General features: G+C 50.6%; 1 protein-coding gene across 1 annotated transcript in view; it reads left to right on the forward strand.

The window, feature by feature from the left end:
• Positions 1–4,040: 4,040 nt before the first annotated feature.
• The window catches only part of maml3 (mastermind-like transcriptional coactivator 3), a 57,911-nt gene continuing 43,336 nt past the window's right edge, over positions 4,041–18,615 (forward strand). The window contains exon 1 of the mRNA XM_068750893.1: positions 4,041–4,378. Within this exon, the coding sequence (XP_068606994.1) occupies positions 4,064–4,378 (315 nt within the window). The 5' untranslated portion in view covers positions 4,041–4,063. The remainder of the gene's footprint in view (positions 4,379–18,615) is intronic.

Raw genomic sequence — 18,615 nt, forward strand, 5'->3', positions numbered from 1 at the left:
TGAACATGGGCCAGGGGTCATCACAGGGTGAAAAATACCAACACACTGCCATCGAGGGGGGAGACGTTCACGTTGTGTTGGGGGGGGGGGGGGCTTATTGTTGCTTGTTTTAAACGATGAGGAGAGAGAGTCGACGGACATCTTTCTGTTCCCCGTTGACCCTGAGCGTGTTTCTATGCATGTGTGTGTGTGTCTGTGTGCGTGTGTGTGTGTGTGTGTGCGTGTGCGTGTGAGTCCACACCTTTGTGAGCAGACAAACTGGCATGACCGTGAGAAACGAACAGACGCACTTCTCACCATTGTTCCTCTCCATTCTTTACAGTGAAAAGAGTGAAAACAGCTCAACGTGTCTTAATAATCACTTTATTAAGACACGTTGTCCTGTGTCCTTTATTAAGACACCCCCCCCCCCATGATGCCTGTCCTGACCCCCAAAGCGGATGGAGAATAAAATCTCATTAGAAGACAAATGAAGGAAACAGGAATGGTATGATGACAACAGAGAAGTAATGAAACAGGAGAAAGCAAGCGCTTATGTGTGTGTGTGTGTGTGTGTGTGCAACAACATTCCATTCATTCCTGAAGTGCTAAACCGGCAGCACCAGAGCACCGGTCACGCGCACACACACACACACAGCTGAGCGTCTGCATCAAACTGTGCTCGATATGACGCAACCCGGAGTAGAAGAGGAAGAAAACATGTTTTCACTTTGTCTTCAGTCCCGCCGAGTGACGAGGACGAGGACGAGGACGGTCTTGCTCTGTGCTTCGGTTGAGACACGGCTCACACACGTGGGTCTCATTCCACACACCGATCGTCAATATCACAGCTGCAGGACTCCCAGTGATTAGAAACCGTGGATTAGCTTAGCATCGCTGTACAGAGGAGCTAAAGGAATGACCCAGCAAATCACTGTAAAGGAGCAGTGCAACAAGAGCAGAAGACTGAAAGCTGCAGTGTGGTTTCAGCCACGGTGGACGTGGGGGTGGGCTGATGGGTCGAGTCCCAAAGACGAGTCGCTGCCCTCCTGACCAACAGACCCGAATCCCAAACCGCCTGCTTCTCTCTGGGGTTAGAGGTTTGAATCTGGTTCCCTAAACGTTGCTAGCCTAGCCGAGCTTCAGCTTCACCTCGGGCAAGAACAAATCAACCGAATCCTTCCTGGTCTAAGAAGCAAAGAGAAAGGCAAGGAGTTCCAGGAAAGCCCTGGCAGCGTGTGTGTCCCCCCCCCCCCCCCGAATGGCTGCTGATGAAACAGCCAGAAACTGAGTTGTAATATTGGGCCTCTGTTATAGTTTCCATTCTTTTGTCATGACGTCATAAAAGAAATGTGGGCTTCCTGTTTGTTTATTTTCTTTCGTCTCTTCTGGTTGTGCGTTTAACGATTATTTCGCCATCAAACGGCGTCCGTCGTTTTCTGGCTACATTTGAGTTCTTCCTCAGTGTCCTGAAAACAAAGCCCGTTTGGCGTCGTGTCCTTCCTGCGCCTCCCTGGAAAGAGCGCCGGGGCTCGGATGGAATACTGCAGAGGAGCGGGTTTAAACTGTCTTCAAATACTCTGAATTTCAAACGAAATGAGTAAACAGATGAAAAGGAGCATCCGTGAAATGGAGTTCAGTCAACTCCCTGGGATTGATTGATTGCTTTAGCGGCGCTGAGACAAGCTGGGGAATATCAAAGGAATAGTTTGTCCTCATCCTAAGACACGCGAGGGCATTTATGTTGGCACGCAGGGATTATTAAGAGGCACAAAAACTTGTATTTAGTAGTAGTAGTAGTAGTAGTAGTAGTCATTTTATTTCAGTCAGTATCTTAATCAAAAAGTAAAGTATTTGAAAAAGTATTTGATCATATTTAACACCTCACAAGAAATGCAGCACATTAAATGTCCTTAAATACTAACTGTGACGACCCCTAACGGGGACAAGCCGAAAGTACAGTAGTAGTAGTACTAGTAACTGTGTAATACTCCGGTGTTTGGGTCTTCTTCGGCCCTCCAGAATTCATTTATAGCTGCTAACGTCATGCAGAGGCAGCATCCTGATGCTGAACACTCGATTCCTCCTGAATGGACTCAGCGTGCGTTCTGAGTGAGCCCGATCAGGAACCGGTACCGACACAGTGAAACACTTCAGATGAGTCACCTCAGCAATATTAGGAACACCGATCCGAATGAAACGCACGCTGTCGATGAGTGCGAGTTGTGTATCCGTGGAGACGGGTCTGCGGGTGTGCAGTATGTGTGACGGATGAACGAGTGTGCGTGTGTGTGTGTTGCCATGACGGTTAGAAAGAACCCAGGGAGCACATATAGGCCGAACGGTCGGGGATGGAGCTCAGAACTCCCTGGCATGGGAGATAAAACTAAAATAGATCAGTTCTGGTTTGCAGAGCTGGATCTAGATCCAATGTTTATGTCATTGTGTCACTCTTTAACATTAAAGGCATAATCCACAAAGTCAGAAGAGCAAACATCCATTATAAGAGTGCTTTAAAAAAAAAGTTCTGGGTCCAGATGTTGTTCTGAGTCACAACCAAAATGTATTGGACTAACATGAAGCCATAAAAAAAACAAAAAACACTTTTCTTTCTGTCTCGAGTATTTTTAGCTGCAATTATCTTCCATCACTTTCCTGTTGGGGTCTTTAAATGGATGTGAAACCGATCCCACTGTTACACCTGAGCTGTGCTCGATTGAAAACTCACCTGAATGCCCTACTTTGTCTCTTGAAGGTGTGTTCCTGACGTTTGAGCTCCTGCTGCCTCGTTTTGTTTTAGCGTTTGATTATATTTTAGACTTTAATTAGCTGAAAAGTGACGACAGCAGTTAAATCTATTTGTGGGAATTGGAAGCCGTTCCTCGAGGTCTTTGTTTCTAATCAGTTTAGGGTGTTTCTTTTTTAATGTTATGCTCCAGGTTGTTTTTGTGTAAAATGTGAAAAAAACAAGCATCACATGAGCAGGGAACCAGCATTTAATACGTTTAATGAGGTACACACACGCTGGAGCATGATGAGGTCTGACGCATTTTAGTGACATTATTTTATATTTTTATATATTCTACATGTTGTAAATAGTTCAGTTCGTGTATGTGGGGGTTCAAAATGAACACATTCATCTACAAACCATTAAAAATGAGTATCACTGAAGTATGTGGTTGAAAAAAATCTTTACTGAATTGACGGGCCTTGATTTGCATTATTCATGCTTTATTAACATATTATTATCTCAGTATTATCTTCTTCCGTGTTAAACATGTAGCCCGTTCATTTGACACATTTCACTCCATTCATAAACGTCTCTGGAAACCCGGGCTGGATCCGGATCCAGCCCGGGTTTTCGGGGCGTCCTTCGGCGGTCCTCGCAGCCTCGAGCTGGTTTTGACTCGGCGCTTGTCCTGGTATCACTCCGCCGGCATGGTGGAGACGCGGACCTGATTGTTGTGATGGTGGCGGGCGGCAGCCAGTGACGACGGACTTCCGCCACTGCGTCCGGGGCTCTTTCAGCCGCCTCGTACCGGGACGACCGGGACTTCTCGCGTTCTCTCTCAACTCTGCGTCTTTACCGGGATTTCTTTCGAACCAAAAACCACATGAGATGCAAGTTCAGTGGGAAACTCCGGAGCCCGTTCGGTTCAAGCAGCAAAACTTTTTCTCCACGGACGACACGGAGAAACGGCGAGTGGACTGTTGCTCGTGCCGCCGCCGCCGCCGCCGTCCCCCCGCGGGACGCTTCGCGGGCGCATGGTCGTAGAGAGCCCGCTGACGTCCGCTCCTCCGCGCTGTCGCGGGGCGGCTGGCAGCGGCTTCGCTGCCGGGTTCTGTTCGGGGCTCGGGCCGGTGTTTGGACACGGAACCGACCCTCTCCCCCGCGTGAGTCTCGGGCTCGCAGCCCTTTAAACCCCCGCGGGTTTATTTTTCTTGCCGGCTCCGGTGTCTGTTCTCGGCCGTATCATCCGGAGAGGCCGGTGAGTGGTGGAGGTGCAGGAGGAGGTGGCCGGAGGAGGCGGAGGAGGTGGCGGGGAGAAAAGTTCCTCCCAAATAGCAGCCGCTCGGCCCAGCCATGGGGGACTTCGCCTCCCCCGCCGCCGGACCCACCGGCGGCGTGGGCATAACGAAGCACAGCACGGTGGTGGAGCGGCTGAGGCAGCGCATCGAGGGCTGCCGGAGGCACCACGTCAGCTGCGAGAGCCGCTACCAGCAAGCCCACGCCGAGCAGCTGGAGCTGGAGCGCAGGGAGACGGTCAGCCTGCACCAGCGGAGCCTGGAGCAGCGGGCCAAGAAGGCGGCCGGGGCCGGCGGCGGAGGCAGCAAGCAGCCGCAGAGCAAGCAGCCCGAGCCGGACTCCGCGGAGCAGAGGAGCAGCACGCTGATAGCGGTAAGGACGGCCCGCGTCACGCGCTCCGTCTCCGGGCCCCGAAGCGCTTTGACCCCCCCCCCCGTGCACCCCCGGTGAAAAGTTGTGAAAACACGCACTTTACTTTTTTTTTTCTTCAATTCTTGTGAAAACTCGTGTTTTTATTGTATTTTAATCTTTTCATGAAAATACTTTCTTAACGTTACACACACTTTAAATATTTTGAACATTTCCATGATTAGAAAGCAGCAGATTGAAGAGTTACATTCTTATGTTTGTCTGCCCCCCCCATTTTTCTTTTTTATCACAATCTCTGCAAGATGGTCACTGCCCCCCCATCACCTGAGCTACAAATATTTAACCACACACTTACAGTTAATGCATCCAGTCAAGAATCAAGTTGGTATGAAGTCAATTGTTTCTTCTTATATCTCTTTTTAAATTCCAAAATATGTCGACAACTTTTTAAATCATTCTCCCGAGAATTCCACAATTTTACACCAAAACAGACGAGCGCATTTGTTTTAAAGTTCTTTGTGCCATTTGACGTTTAAAGTCGTGTCGTCTTCTATGATTTTCATTTTCAGAAGTAAACATTTCAATATTTACGTTGTTCATAGATAAAGTAACTTCCGTCTTTCTTTTATTGCCGAATGTCACAAACTTACTTTTTTAACAAATTGAAAGATAATTTATTTACAGTTGTAACTTAACAATTTCCTCTTCAATATTGTCAGCTAAGTTTGACTAAAAAAAAGTTTGTATCATCTGCAAATAAGACATATTGCAGTATTTTTTGAAACGTCACAAATATCATTTGTATCTAAACTAAAAAGTTCAGGTCCTGAAATCGAACCTCGTGGAAGTCCACTTTGAATATTCATGCGTTTTGACTTATTACCGTCAAATTCAACACGTTGCTGTCGTTGTTGTTTAAGCAGCTCCTCGTCCTCCAGAGTTAAAGCAATTATTGTGTATTTTCTTTCTGACAATTTCTGTCGTAATGTCTTCTAGAATTTTCCGTACTATTTGACCGAAATCCATACCGATCATTTAATGATTTATTATTTTCAATAAAGCTGTCTATTTTATTAACAAATAGTTTTCCTAATACTTTTGAATATTGAGATAGAAGTCTGTAATCAATGAAACTATATTTATTGACAGTGTTTTTGTTTTTTAAGGAATGATTTTAGCCGTTTTTCATCTGGAAAAACTCCTTTTTTTAAAAGAGAGAATAATTATATAATGTGACGGTTTAATGACACAATCGATGGCGTTTTTTTACTATTTGCATGTCAGTACCATCACTAGCCCTTTTTTTGAGGGGGGGGGGGGGGGCCTTGAACCTTGCATGATTTGGGGGTGTGAACCCTGACGCTGTGATCAGCGCTGCTTCCTGCTGCACGGAGGTCGATTTAAATGATCAGGGGAACTTTGCACCAACTTCTGGAGCGCCGCTGACTTCTGATTTGCACAGAAGCAACTTCTCCTTCCTCTTCTTTGTGTTCGGGTACAAACGGTGCCGTCGGCTCGGGCAGCGTTTGTGTTGCAACGGTTCCGGCGACTTCGTGCTTCAGCCTGTCCTGTAACCTCCGTCTCACAGTCTCAGGAGAAACAGCCGGTCGCCAGCCAGTCTCAGGAGAAACAGCCGGTCGCAGCCTTGCAAGCCAAGCGGCCGACCGCAGCCTCACTTTTAATAGGACCGTGTCGCAGTCGGCCTCCTTTCGGCTGCCGCAGAAGTTACTCCACACGTGTGTGAGTGGGATCATTCATAAAGTGCGACTTGTTCACGTGCCGCCGTCGGACGTCCTCCTTTCTGCAGCAAAACTGCACATCTTTGCACAAATAATGTGGCGTGAATCCAGCGGAGACTTCCTGTTGGTCGGGGGGGGGGCAGCGGTAACGTTTCAGTAACGTTTCAGAACTGGGCCTTCCTTCTGCTGCAGATCGGACCTTTAAATGAACACGTTTTTGTAACAGGATATCCTGATGCTTTCAGGTTGTTGCTTGCACGAGGAGGTGGACACTGACGCATTCAACCCCCCCCCCCCGCCCCCGTTCACAACCACAACTCCTGCAAGCAAGCCTCCGCCTCCTTTTGGGAAACACCAAAGGATGCACGCCGGGAATGTCAACAATGCTGTCCCTTTTGTCGCTGCAACGAGCCGAGTAGCTCCGCCTTCGAAAAGCTCGATCGGAATGTCTTGAGTTTGGCAGGCGGGCCTGACGGGCTGCAGCTTCAGGAGGCGGCGGTGGTTTCGACCTCCCCGTGGCCCTTCTGGACATGCAGCCAGGCTGCCCCTTAGATGGTCGCCAACAAACGCTCGGAGAACAGAGAGATTAGCGCTGAAGGACATGGAGCCGTCCTTCACCCCCGTCCCTCGCCCAGTCCCTCGCGGTGACGCCGTTGGCGTTGGCGTTCTTCTCGTGATGCTTTCTGACTTGCTGTCGTTGCTTGTTTTTAAACTGCAAAGCGTTTGGAAGGGAACGAGAGGAAAGTCTGCCTTCGCTCTGAAGAGCGGAGCCGCAGCTAGATGGCTGTATGTAGTCACTGCAGAAGCAGGAGCCTTCTAGGAAAGCCAAGGAGGCTGCCAGTGCGCACGGGCACGGGCACGGGCACGCACGCACACACACAGGCACACACACACACACACACAGGCACAGAGGGCCGTAAGCGGCAGGTCTTGTGTTCTAAATACTGGTTTGACCACATATGCTCATATTATGATTTGAAATCCTCCCCATGATTGCTAAAGCAAGTGTGTGTGTGCGTGCGTGTGTGTGTGCGTGCGTGTGTGTGTGTGTCGTGTGTGCATGTGTGTCGTGTGTGTGCATGTGTGTCGTGTGTGTGTGTGTGTTGTGTGTGTGTGCGTGTGTGTCGTGTGTGTGTGTGTCGTGTGTGTGTGTGCGTGTGTCGTGTGCGTGTGTGTGTCGTGTGTGTGTGCGCATGCGTGTGTGTGTGCGTGCGTGTGTGCGTGCGTGTGTGTGTCGTGTGTGTGTGTGTGCGTGTGTGTCGTGTGTGTGTGCGTGCGTGCGTGTGTGTGGGTTGTGTGTGTGTGAGTGTGTGTGTGTGTGTGTGTGCGCATGCGTGTGTGTGTGCGTGCGTGTGTGCGTGCGTGTGTGTGTCGTGTGTGTGTGTGCGTGTGTGTCGTGTGTGTGTGCGTGCGTGCGTGTGTGTGGGTTGTGTGTGTGTGAGTGTGTGTGTGTGCGTGCGTGCGTGCGTGTGTGTGTGTGTCGTGTGTGTGTGAGTGCGTGTCGTGGTGGCGTTAACGTGAATGTCGGTGTGATTTTGGACTGCCCCCGCTGGGGGTAAAAGGATCCGGGATCTGACGACGCCTCCGACCCTGTACCTGTCCAGGAGGGGCGATGGCGCTCCTTCAGAGACGCCAGGCCCCGCCTCCATGGCTCATTAACATATTCTGAACTCTTCGTTCTGCGTAGACGCTGAGACGAACGGCGTCCGTTTGTAAGGGTTCTGGTTCCCTGGGGGGTCATGAAGGTGTCGCTTGTTCTGACATATTCTGTTCTGACCATTAACGACCCACAGCGCCGGAACGCACGTGTGTGTGGTTCTGCGTTCACACCTGTGTGGTCTGCTTGTTCGCTCTGCACACCTGGAGGCGTCCTCGCTGCGGTCCCTGCAGACGCCGGCGGCGATGGCTGCCTGACAGAATTGTGTCACGCGTCACGGAGCTGCAGCGTCACGGAGCCGCCGAACGCTCCGCCGCTGCCAGCGTAGCGCTGCCCAGACATGTAAACGAGGCCTCCGATTGGCCGGCCTCGACACCCGCTGTTGATGCCCTGTGTTTATTGTCTCCGGCGTTTGAAGACGGCGTGAAGGAAGCTTTCGTCCTGCGGCAGACGCGGCCGTCACAACGGTGCCAAGAACCGGTTCATTCCATTGTTGGGAGTAAGAGGATTAGCGATGGCAGGAAGCGCCATAAAACGCACAACGCGGCTGGGAGAGGGAACCCTGCATGGTCAGACCCGGCTAAATGGAGACGCGACTCGTGTCTCTGATGGAACATCCAGTCGGAACCCGACTACCCAATCAGCACCGTTTAGGGCGGCGAGGGCCACAGAGGGGCTCGTTAGTCCCACGAAGACACAGTAGCTCAGGACAATCTGTCTCCAGCCGTCCTCAGGCCTTGGCATTCACATCGCAGAGGAATGACTCACGCACACGCGCACGCGCACGCACACACACACTGTCACGCTCAGCGTTTGGCAGCTGAGGCTGGCGTGTGGGTGGCTGGGTTTTCCCTCTCCCTCCCTCCGTTCACCCCGTCTCTGGTTTCAGCAGCATTAGCACGCCGCTAATGTAGCATCGACGAGTCTTGGTGGCTGTAGCGTTGCTCCAGCCAGTTGGCATTGTTGCATGCGCGCTATATTTAAACCGCCCGGCTGGCATGAAGTGGCACTTACGTGCACACGCACACACACACACACACATGCAGAGCGCGACGTCGCCGTGCACCCGTGACATCACAGGCACGTTTTCAACTTAGCAAGCGCTACCTTCTTGCCTGAACATTCTTCACATTTTTCTGATTGTCTTTTTAAACTTGTTGCCAGCCTTCTCTCTCTCTCTCTCTCTCTCTCTCTCTCTCTCTGTCACACACACTCACGCTGGATGTTTTTGATTTTGGGCGGCTGCAGCCACATTCCCTTCCTCCCACGCTTGTTCACATGTTCTCCAGGAACACGCTCGCATTCAACACGGACCCTTGGATGAGTGAGAGAGCAGTTCTTCCCTCTCGTCACCTGAGCCACACACAGCGGAGTGCAACACTCACACCTGTCCAAGAGGACCAGTTATTGATCGGTTAAAAATCATGAGATCTTTTGTTTTGAGCGTTTCCAGCGATGGCTGCATGGCGGTGGGCGTGGCACGAAGGCGTGGCACGAAGGCCCTGCACGCGTCTCAGCCCTTTCATATTTGCACAGCTAGTTTCACTGGCCTTTGTTCTTCTTTCAGGAAACTACATTTTCACGTAAACGCCACTGTGACTGCGACAGGAAACGTGTTTTGGAGCGTTCGTGTGTGAGCAGACCCCCCCCCCCCCCCCAGAAAGGTCCTTTTAGCTGCTGTTGGGGATGATGCTGGGGGTTGGGTCGCCGTGTTTAGATGTCAGTTCTGTCGGTTTATCTGAGAGACAGTTTGAATTATGTCACGCCTTTGCCCTCCAGTGGTTCTGAACACCTGTGGAGGTTTGGGACATGAGTGGGACATGTTTGGCCTCGGATCAGACATCCACACCAGTAGGGGGCACTCTAGATGAGAAGATTCTCACTCCCCTCATCAAAATGACTTCAGCCGAGGAGGCATCGCCTCCAGCTTCCTGTCACGGGTTTGCGTGGTTAAACTAAAAGTCAGCCTCTCTTACGAGTCGTCTATTTCACGTAGTCGTCTGCCTGTCCTCCATCCTCCACTTCCTCATCCACCCATCGCACGCCGACCTCTGCTCGACGCAGCGGTCCTTCTCTCTCCTCCTCCTCAACCCTTCATTTGACCGTTTTCTTTTCCTTGTTGTGGCCGCTCCCCGTCCTTCGTTGTAAATCATTCACACCCACCCGTGCTCGTCTTCCTCTCTTCGCCCCTTGTCTTTGGTGATTCCTGCTTCAGGCTCAGATGGCGGGCTGAGAGCTCTAAAGCTGGTCTGTGGCAGGAGAGATCCCGTGCACACACAAAACGGGCTGCCCCACTACACCTGCAGCTCTGTAACGCACACATGCACATATCTGCCCAATCGCAGGCCACGCATCTTCATCACGATTTTGTATCGTCTGCTTCTTCCCTTCTTTGTAAAATTACATTTGTTGTTCTTTTTGGGGCTGGCCAGACCCCCCCCCCCACACACACACACACACGTTCTATTGAACCAGTGTCATGAATGTTTTATGAATGTTTGCGTGTGCGAGCGTGTGCGCGGGGCCCTCGGCTGCATCGATAGCCATTAGCGCTGCAGCCGGGGTCTTTTAGCCACGGTGGCTGCAGAGGAGGAGGGAAAAACACTTTATCTGATAATACTGCAGGCGGAGACACGGGAGAGAAGATGGCGTGGGGACACGGCGGGGCAATGTGAGGCAGAATCACTGTGTGGTCAGACTGTCATCGTTGCTACGCTGCGGTCTGATGACTGGTTTACACCAGAACATTTCAGGCTGGGAGTCTTCTGCTAATGCCCAGCAGTCGCCCGATGACTCTGACTATCGTCTGGAATTAGACCTAAAACCGACGCGTCCGACTGGATAGACGGATTTGAGCTGGACTCCTCTCAGACGAAAGACATCCACGCATGGGGGCCGTTAATTCAGTCCTCTTGCTTTCAGCTGAAACTTTACGTTAGATTTTTCTTTCCTGTGTTGAGATGAGAACTCGATGACGCTGAATTCTCTCTGTTGACGGAACGTGATTAAACGTAGAATAAAATCTAATAAAAATAACTGGAAAAATCCTAAATACTGAAAAGTCCGATCAGATATTTGATGCTTGAAGTCAACATGCTCTGTGATACGCAGCTAGCGCTGCGTTGCTAGGCAACCCGCACCATAGTAAACACAGAAATGTAGATGTAGACGTCCTGTTCTCTGTGTTCCATTCTCTCTCACTGGGTTTGCTGCCGAAGCGGTGTCAGCGACCTGGCTGCAGATCACTTCCTGAATTGTTCCTAAAATAGCAGCGACAACGATTACAGCAAAGGAAACTCTTCTGAGCGGCCGTCTCTCCTGAGGAAGGCTTCACCAACAGCCACAATAACCATTATAGAATACAAATCATCAACAGGAGGAACGAGAGGTTTGGGAAATGGTTCTGCTGAGCAAAACCAGGTCACGTTGCACGCAGCCCGGCTCGATGTGCAGCAGCTAGCTTAGCACAGACACAGGCACAAAAACGAAAATTCCTCAAATTCAAATCTGAATTTGAGGAATTTAGCATATTAAAGTTTTTCGATTAGCGATCTTTAGCGGTTCTGATTGGCAGGTTCAGAGCCAAGCCACATGTTTCCAGTGTTTATGCTAAGCTAAGTGGCTGCTGGCTGCAGCCATGAATCCGTGCTCTCATTGAACCCTGGAACAGGAAGCTGGTATCTGTGTCTCCCAACGAGAGGAACTGTTTCGTTAAAGGATGATGTTGAATGGAAAGCGGGTTCTGTTCAAGGAGGGCCCGTCCCGGTTCCGAATGCTCCAGCTCTCTGCTCGGTGCGGCTTCGTGCGTCCTGATGTCTCCTCTGTGGAGCTTCTGGCGGCTCCGGCGTGGCAGATGTTTACCTCGAGCTTTGCTGTCATGAAATGTTCACTTTCATGCGTGGCGCAGAAATTCACGGAACTAGGATTCACAACATGAAAAGTTCATTTCCCAAAAGTTTGAACAGATTTGGGTCAGACATGGGATGAGTTGTGTCAAGCGAGCTTTGTGAAAGCAGATCCTGATCGTAGCCGAGAAGACGTGAAGCGCTTCTAAACGGCGCAACATCCGCACGGCAGTAATTCTTCACGTGAACGACGAGCGTGGCATTCCCATTTTATTTTTGGCTTGTTAACAGTTAAGGAGCCGTTGAGTTTTTTAATGGATGCTTAATGACTGCTGCAGGAAACACAGCGGAGAGCCCCCGGAGGATCGGAACCGCCAGCGAGCCGAGATCCCCGAAGACACGGAAAAGTCCTCATCTTTGTTACGACCTCGCGCGAAATATTTTGGAACATTAAAAGTGTGTTTTCCGCACCATTGCTTTTCCAGTTCATTACACCCGGATGCTAAGCAAACGCATTTATTAGAGCAACAACACGCTTCCTGCAAATGGAAGGTTTTTTTTTTTTTTGACAACATAACTCCGGTATTTGTGAGATTTAGAAAAACAACATTTGCTTCCCTGAAGAGGGCAGGTGAGAGAAGCAGACGTGTGGTTCTGGCAAAGGGACGGCATGGAGCTGCACGCACACACGCGCCTCCCATTAGCTCCTTCTCCCTCACTTTCTCTTCATCTCTTCCTTTATCCCCCCCCCCATCGCTCTCCCCATCCTCTTGAGTGGCTGTTTTTGTAGATTGCTCTCCCGTCGTTGTCATAGCGACTGTGATGCAGACAGCCGGAACAGGCTGCCTGTCTGCTTGGATATGTCGTGTGTGTGTGTGTGTGTGTGTGTGTGTGTGTGTGTGTGCGCGCGCGTGTGTGTGTGTGTGATAAAACACCAGAGTGCTCTCGGCTTAGAGAGGAAGTGTTTGGGGAATTATGTAATGTCCTCTTTTTTTAAAGGGGCAAATGTTAAGAAGAAAAGGGAAAAATGCAGCTCTGTCTGCATTTTGTCAATATTCCGACGGTCCCTGAACGCCACACGTCTTAGTACGGTTATTTTAGCGTGTTTCTCTTAGCTCGGTGTTGGTTTAACTGACGTTCTGCTGACCCCCTCCATTCGTTCCTCGTTCCTATGAGTTAATTTTTCTCAGAAGAGGCCGCCTCTATGGATTGGGGGGGGGGGGGGGGGGGTTGGCCTTGGCGCTAAGTGGGAGGTGTATGAATAGTTTGATGCTGCCTTTCTCCATAGAGGCATCTCATCGGAAGACATAAGGGGTCTATAAATAGGTTCCAAATATGTGAGCGAGATGCTAAAAATAGAGCTGGGGAGATGCAACCCGACCGGGGGGGGGGGGGTGTTAGAGTAGGATGAATGGTATAGAGCAAATCAAAGAACGACATAATTTACTACAAAACACAAAACAGACAGCGGCAGTCCTGATCCGGGGGGGGGGGGAGTCAGTAACACGCCCATAATGCTCCGACGTCATCGTCATGTGAGGCCTTTCTGTTTCCTCTACGTTTGGCCTGTTATATTATCATCGTGTGACGAGGCCAGAACTGAAAGCTCAGTCTCAGTGGTGCATTTAAGGAAGCTGGGAAATCTGAAGCAGCTGGAGAGAACAACGCAATGATTGTTTGATTTGGTGCTGCGAGCTCGACGCGTCGCTGTCCTGCAGGCAGCGGAGGCTGCGGCGTGTTCTAAATACCGTTCACACGCGTGTGAGATAGAAGTCCGGCTGCTCCTCTGGTTCATTTCAGCGTTTTTAACTCCGTTCTGGTGTAAAAGTGAAAACCGAGAGGAGTCGGCGTGAAGCGCCTCCCTGATGAACTTCTCCATGTCTTCTAATCTCCTCTGCTCCTATCGCATCCCCTCCCCACTCATTCATGGCTTTCTCAAGTCTTTAATTATGTTCACTTGCTGACTGAGTTGGGAGGGTGGGAGTGTGTGTGCGTGTGTGCGTGTGTGTGTGTGTGTGTGTGTGTGTACTCTACAGTATACCCACATGTTTAAGCCTGTAATTAGCGCTCTTTAAGATGACAAGAATTCTGAGAAAACGTTAAAAGCAGCAGACCTAGGCGTGTGTGTGTGTGTGTGTGTGTGGGGGGGGGGGGGGGTCATGGAAATGTTGCACCGGAGGAGAAAAGGCATCAAATCTGTGCGGAATTAGCGGATTCTGTGTTGGGTCAGGACTTGAAAGGAACTCGCTGGCGAGTCGAGGGAGACGATCGGACCTGCTGGGAGTCTGAGCATCATGAGTCTATATTTAAAGTTGTGTGTGTGTTTTAGAAAATGACTCATGGTTTGTGTTTGTGCACAGACAGTAACCCAACACCTAACCCAACCCAGAGCCGGGCCGGCGCGACCGAGGCGGTTCCCCCCGCCGCTCGCTTCTCCTGCTTCTGTTCTTCCTCTCGTCTTTTGTCCCCATCCTTCTTCTTCTTCTTCACCGCGGCACCATTTAAAATACACGCTGTGATATTTCCTGCAGTATCTGTGCAGCATCCGCTGCAGTTGTGTGTCTTCTGTACTTGGATTGTGCGTCCATTCCGGTGCAGGCGGAGGGAAACCAGCGTCGGGTCACGGGAGGTCGGCCTCCATTGTGACTCCTGTCGCTTTCAGTCGGGACATTTGGATCAGATCGATCTTAAAGTAAATTAAAGTACATTTTTCACGTATTTTCTGATCTTGTATTCAGGCACATTTTTTCTCATGACATCAAAATGCAAAACCAGCATCATTTCATCAAAGTAATACAAACATAACAAGAATCAGATTTGTGGTATTGAGCAACTCCTTGTTGCCCCAGGTCAGTTAGATTTTATCATCTATCGAGTGTCGACCGGAAATTGTTTGGCAACTCTTCAGAGTCGCCCTAGTGGACAAAACAGGGACTACACCACAGAAAAAAAACTGCACAACCATTAAAGTAAAGGACGCAAGGTGACGATAGCATTTGTGTAGCTAACAGGTGTCGGTCCGAATAAGTTTCTGTCTCCAGCCATTTCATTTGCACCCACATTTGCAATGTTCCTGTTGTGGCCCCTGTGATCCGAGCGCTGGGTCCAAACGTTCAGATTACTGCAGGTTTAGGGTTAGAAGTCGGACTCGTCCCGATAGAACCGATCCAGGTCGGACTCGTCCCGATAGAACCGATCCAGGTCGGACTCGTCCCGATAGAACCGATCCAGGTAGGACTCGTCCCGATAGAACCGATCCAGGTTGGACTCGTCCCGATAGAACCGATCCAGGTCGGACTCATCCCGATAGAACCGATCCAGGTTGGACTTGTCCCCATAGAACCGATCCAGGTTGGACTCGTCCCGATAGAACCGATCCAGTTCTCTTGTATCGGCTGTGAAGTTGGTCTCACTTTCCCCCTCGCTCCTGTTCTCCATCCTGTTTTATGTTCCCTCTTAGACTGTCATTCCACATTTATGGCCAACCTGCGATGTGTCCCCAAGACAGATGGGGCACGGCAAGATGGCTGCTGTTGCCCTGGCAACGGATCAGAGACCGAATGGAAAGAGTGAAGGATTGTTTTTTTTTAAAGTTTTTTTAGAGAGAGAAAGAGATTGTTTCAGTCTAGAGGCGGTAGATGTGTGTGTGTGTGTGTGTGCATGTGTGTGCGTCTGTGTGTGTGTGTGTGAGAGAGACACAACGGGTTGTGGTCTTTTGCTATCTGCCTTGATGTGGTTCTGGATTAGAGGGGTTACATAATACACTCTGAGCTTCAAGCAGCATACGCTAAGAGGATTATCTCAACTACCAAAGACACACACACACACAGCGCCACAGTACGTAATACTACACTAAAATATAGTGTCCGCCTGTGAGTATAGCGTGTCTGTGTGTGTGTGTGTGCTTGTGCCAGTGCAACCTTACACACACAAGTCCAGTCTTGCACGCAACCTTAGTCGTGTGTTTGTGCGTGTGCAGATACAAACAGCGACACTCACACAGAATAACTCCTGTAATGCAACAGTGAGTTTCTCATCTCATCTCATCTCATCTCATCTCAAAGGAAAGAAACTTTGGTTTCATCTAAAACTCTGACGACCGATTGTTTCCAGAAGTCACCAGGAGCTGAAGCCGCGTCTTTAGCGTCTCCATCTGCAAAAACCTAGAGCCTCGCGCCATGCTGGCTAGTGCGTGGCTAATGCTAATGCTAATGCTACGCACCTGGAAATGTACCTAAAGAGATTTGGGCAGGACCACAAAGTGAAAATGCATTAACTAACAAAAAATGAGCTTAGAAGTTATTCACAAAAAGAAGACTTTCAGTAATGGTGGATTCTCCTGGATCTGCTTCCTCGGGGATCAGAGATGGAACGAATCCGTTGATGCTCCGAAGTGGAGTCGACTCGGCTACAAGACGACGCTCGTTACGAATCTGTCTCTAATATTAAATGCACAGCAGGCCCAAATGCGAGCGCACTCCCGATAATATCCACAATCCGGATCCGATCCAGATGAAATTCGGGGGTGAGATGGAGACCCCCCCCCCACCAGACTGTCGGACAATAATCAGCCGAGATATTGAGGAAGACATTTTGAAGCTCTGATTCACTTGTACTTTTTATGGTTGGTGTATAAAGATACCGAGTAGCTTAGCTCCACCCTCCTCCTGAGCTAAAGAAGGAGAAAACAAGCCTCCCTTCCGTCTCCTGGCTGTCGGTTCTGACAGAACCTGCCCTTCTGTTTCTCTGAGTCGGTGCTGGTGGGCTTGGACTTTCAGGTATTCGTTAATTGATCTGTTCCTGGTTGTAATGCAGTACTACTACCAGAAGCAGGCGGTAATACACCGGCTGTCTGTTGAATCCACCAGAAACAGAAGAAGAAGAACGCAGGAGGAGCAGGAAGTGATCAATCAATGTTTGGGTCTTTATTACCGTGTCAAATCATCTTTGTTGAAGGATCGCAGTCATCAGTTATTAGTAGTCAATAATGCCGATCGTTCATCAATAGTTTATTTCCCTGCCCATTCCTTTCCTCTAGAAACTAAAGTTAGAGCCGAAGGAGGCGGGGCCAGCCGTCTGCTATCCTCTTTGGGTTCAATTACTGCAGAAAGCTAAACTAAACTTTTCGCTGCTCTTCTTTCATTTTATGTTTTCACTCCATCTTTACTCATGAGAGAGAGAGAGACAGACAGACGGAGAGAGAGAGAGAGACAGACAGAGAGAGAGAGAGAGACAGACAGAGAGAGAGAGACAGACAGACGGAGAGAGACAGACAGACAGACAGGCAGCCGGTTGGATGTCTGCTCCTGTCATGAACGTCTCTTGTTCCTTGTCCTCCGTCCCTCGACTCGCTTCCTAAAGGAACTCCTAGCTTCTCCCTGCCGGTCTCTCCCTGCTCCTGCTCCGTTCCTGATCTGCTCCTGCTCCTGCTCTGCTCCTGCTCTGCTCCTGCTCTGTCCCTGCTCTGTTCCTGCTCTGCTCCTGCTCCTGCTCTGCTCCTGCTCTGCTCCTGCTCTGCTCCTGCTCCTGCTCCTGCTCTGTTCCTGCTCCTGCTCCTGCTCTGCTCCTGCTTTGTTCCTGCTCTGTTCCTGCTCTGCTCCTGCTTTGTTCCTGCTCTGTTCCTGCTCTGTTCCTGCTCTGCTCCTGCTCTGCTCCTGCTCTGCTCCTGCTCTGCTCCTGCTCCTGCTCTGTTCCTGCTCTGTTCCTGCTCTGCTCCTGCTCCTGCTCCTGTTCCTGCTCTGCTCCTGTTCCTGCTCTGCTCCTGCTCTGTTCCTGCTCTGCTCCTGCTCCTGCTCCTGCTCCTGCTCTGCTCCTGCTCTGCTCCTGCTCCTGCTCCTGCTCTGCTCCTGCTCTGCTCCTGCTCCTGTTCCTGCTCTGCTCCTGCTCTGCTCCTGCTCTGCTCCTGCTCTGCTCCTGCTCTGCTCCTGCTCTGCTCCTGCTCCTGCTCCTGCTCCTGCTCCTGCTCCTGCTCTGCTCCTGCTCTGCTCCTGCTCTGCTCCTGCTCCTGTTCCTGCTCTGCTCCTGCTCCTGCTCTGCTCCTGCTCTGCTCCTGCTCTGTTCCTGCTCTGCTCCTGCTCCTGCTCCTGCTCTGCTCCTGCTCTGCTCCTGCTCCTGTTCCTGCTCTGCTCCTGCTCCTGCTCTGCTCCTGCTCTGCTCCTGCTCTGTTCCTGCTCTGCTCCTGCTCTGCTCCTGCTCCTGCTCTGCTCCTGCTCTGCTCCTGCTCCTGCTCTGCTCCTGCTCTGCTCCTGCTCCTGCTCTGCTCCCGGCCAACCCCAGGAATTCATCTCAAGGAACGCCTGGCGAGACCAACTGGATCAAACGAGTTCAGAGCAGAGCTGGAGCCCGTCTGTCTCTCGCTCATTCCCAGCTTCCATCTCCTCGTCTTCCTCTGCGCCTCCCCTCCCGTCCCCGTCTCCTGTTCCATGTTTTCGCTCCCCCCCACTCCTTCAGGTCTCCTTGCTGCTTTTACTGCGAACCCTCTCCTCTTTCGCTGCTCTTTTTCTCCTCTGTCCTCTCACTCCTTCCCTCTCTCCGGCCTCCCTCCCTCGGCTTCTCCCTTTCTCTCATCTTTCTCCTCTTTTTCTCTTTTTCTCCGGCACAAAAGAGAGACAAAGAGATCTTGTGAATGCCTTCGCGTGTAGGAGTTGGACCTCAAGGGAGGGGATCGCGTGTGTGCGTGTGTGTGTGTGTGTGTGTGTGTGTGTGTGTGTGTGTGTGTCTGTCTATACACTTACTTAAGCCCTTTAGCCTGAAGCTTTAGTTATGGGATGCAGAGCGATCTGATACAGACACACACCACCCTGTCTGTCAGTCACTCAGTCAGTACTTCCTAATTGGCTTCTAATGCCCTTGTTACCCCCCTCCCACACACACACACACACACACACACCAACTCTTCAAAATAGGCCGTCAAGCACGGATTGGGTTTGTGCGTGTGTGTGTGTGTGTGTGTGTGTGTGTGTGTGTGTGTGTGTGTGTGTGTGTGTGTGTGTGTGTGTG

The sequence above is a fragment of the Brachionichthys hirsutus genome, chromosome 17, assembly GCF_040956055.1.
Source record: "Brachionichthys hirsutus isolate HB-005 chromosome 17, CSIRO-AGI_Bhir_v1, whole genome shotgun sequence".
Taxonomy (NCBI): Eukaryota; Metazoa; Chordata; class Actinopteri; order Lophiiformes; family Brachionichthyidae; genus Brachionichthys; species Brachionichthys hirsutus.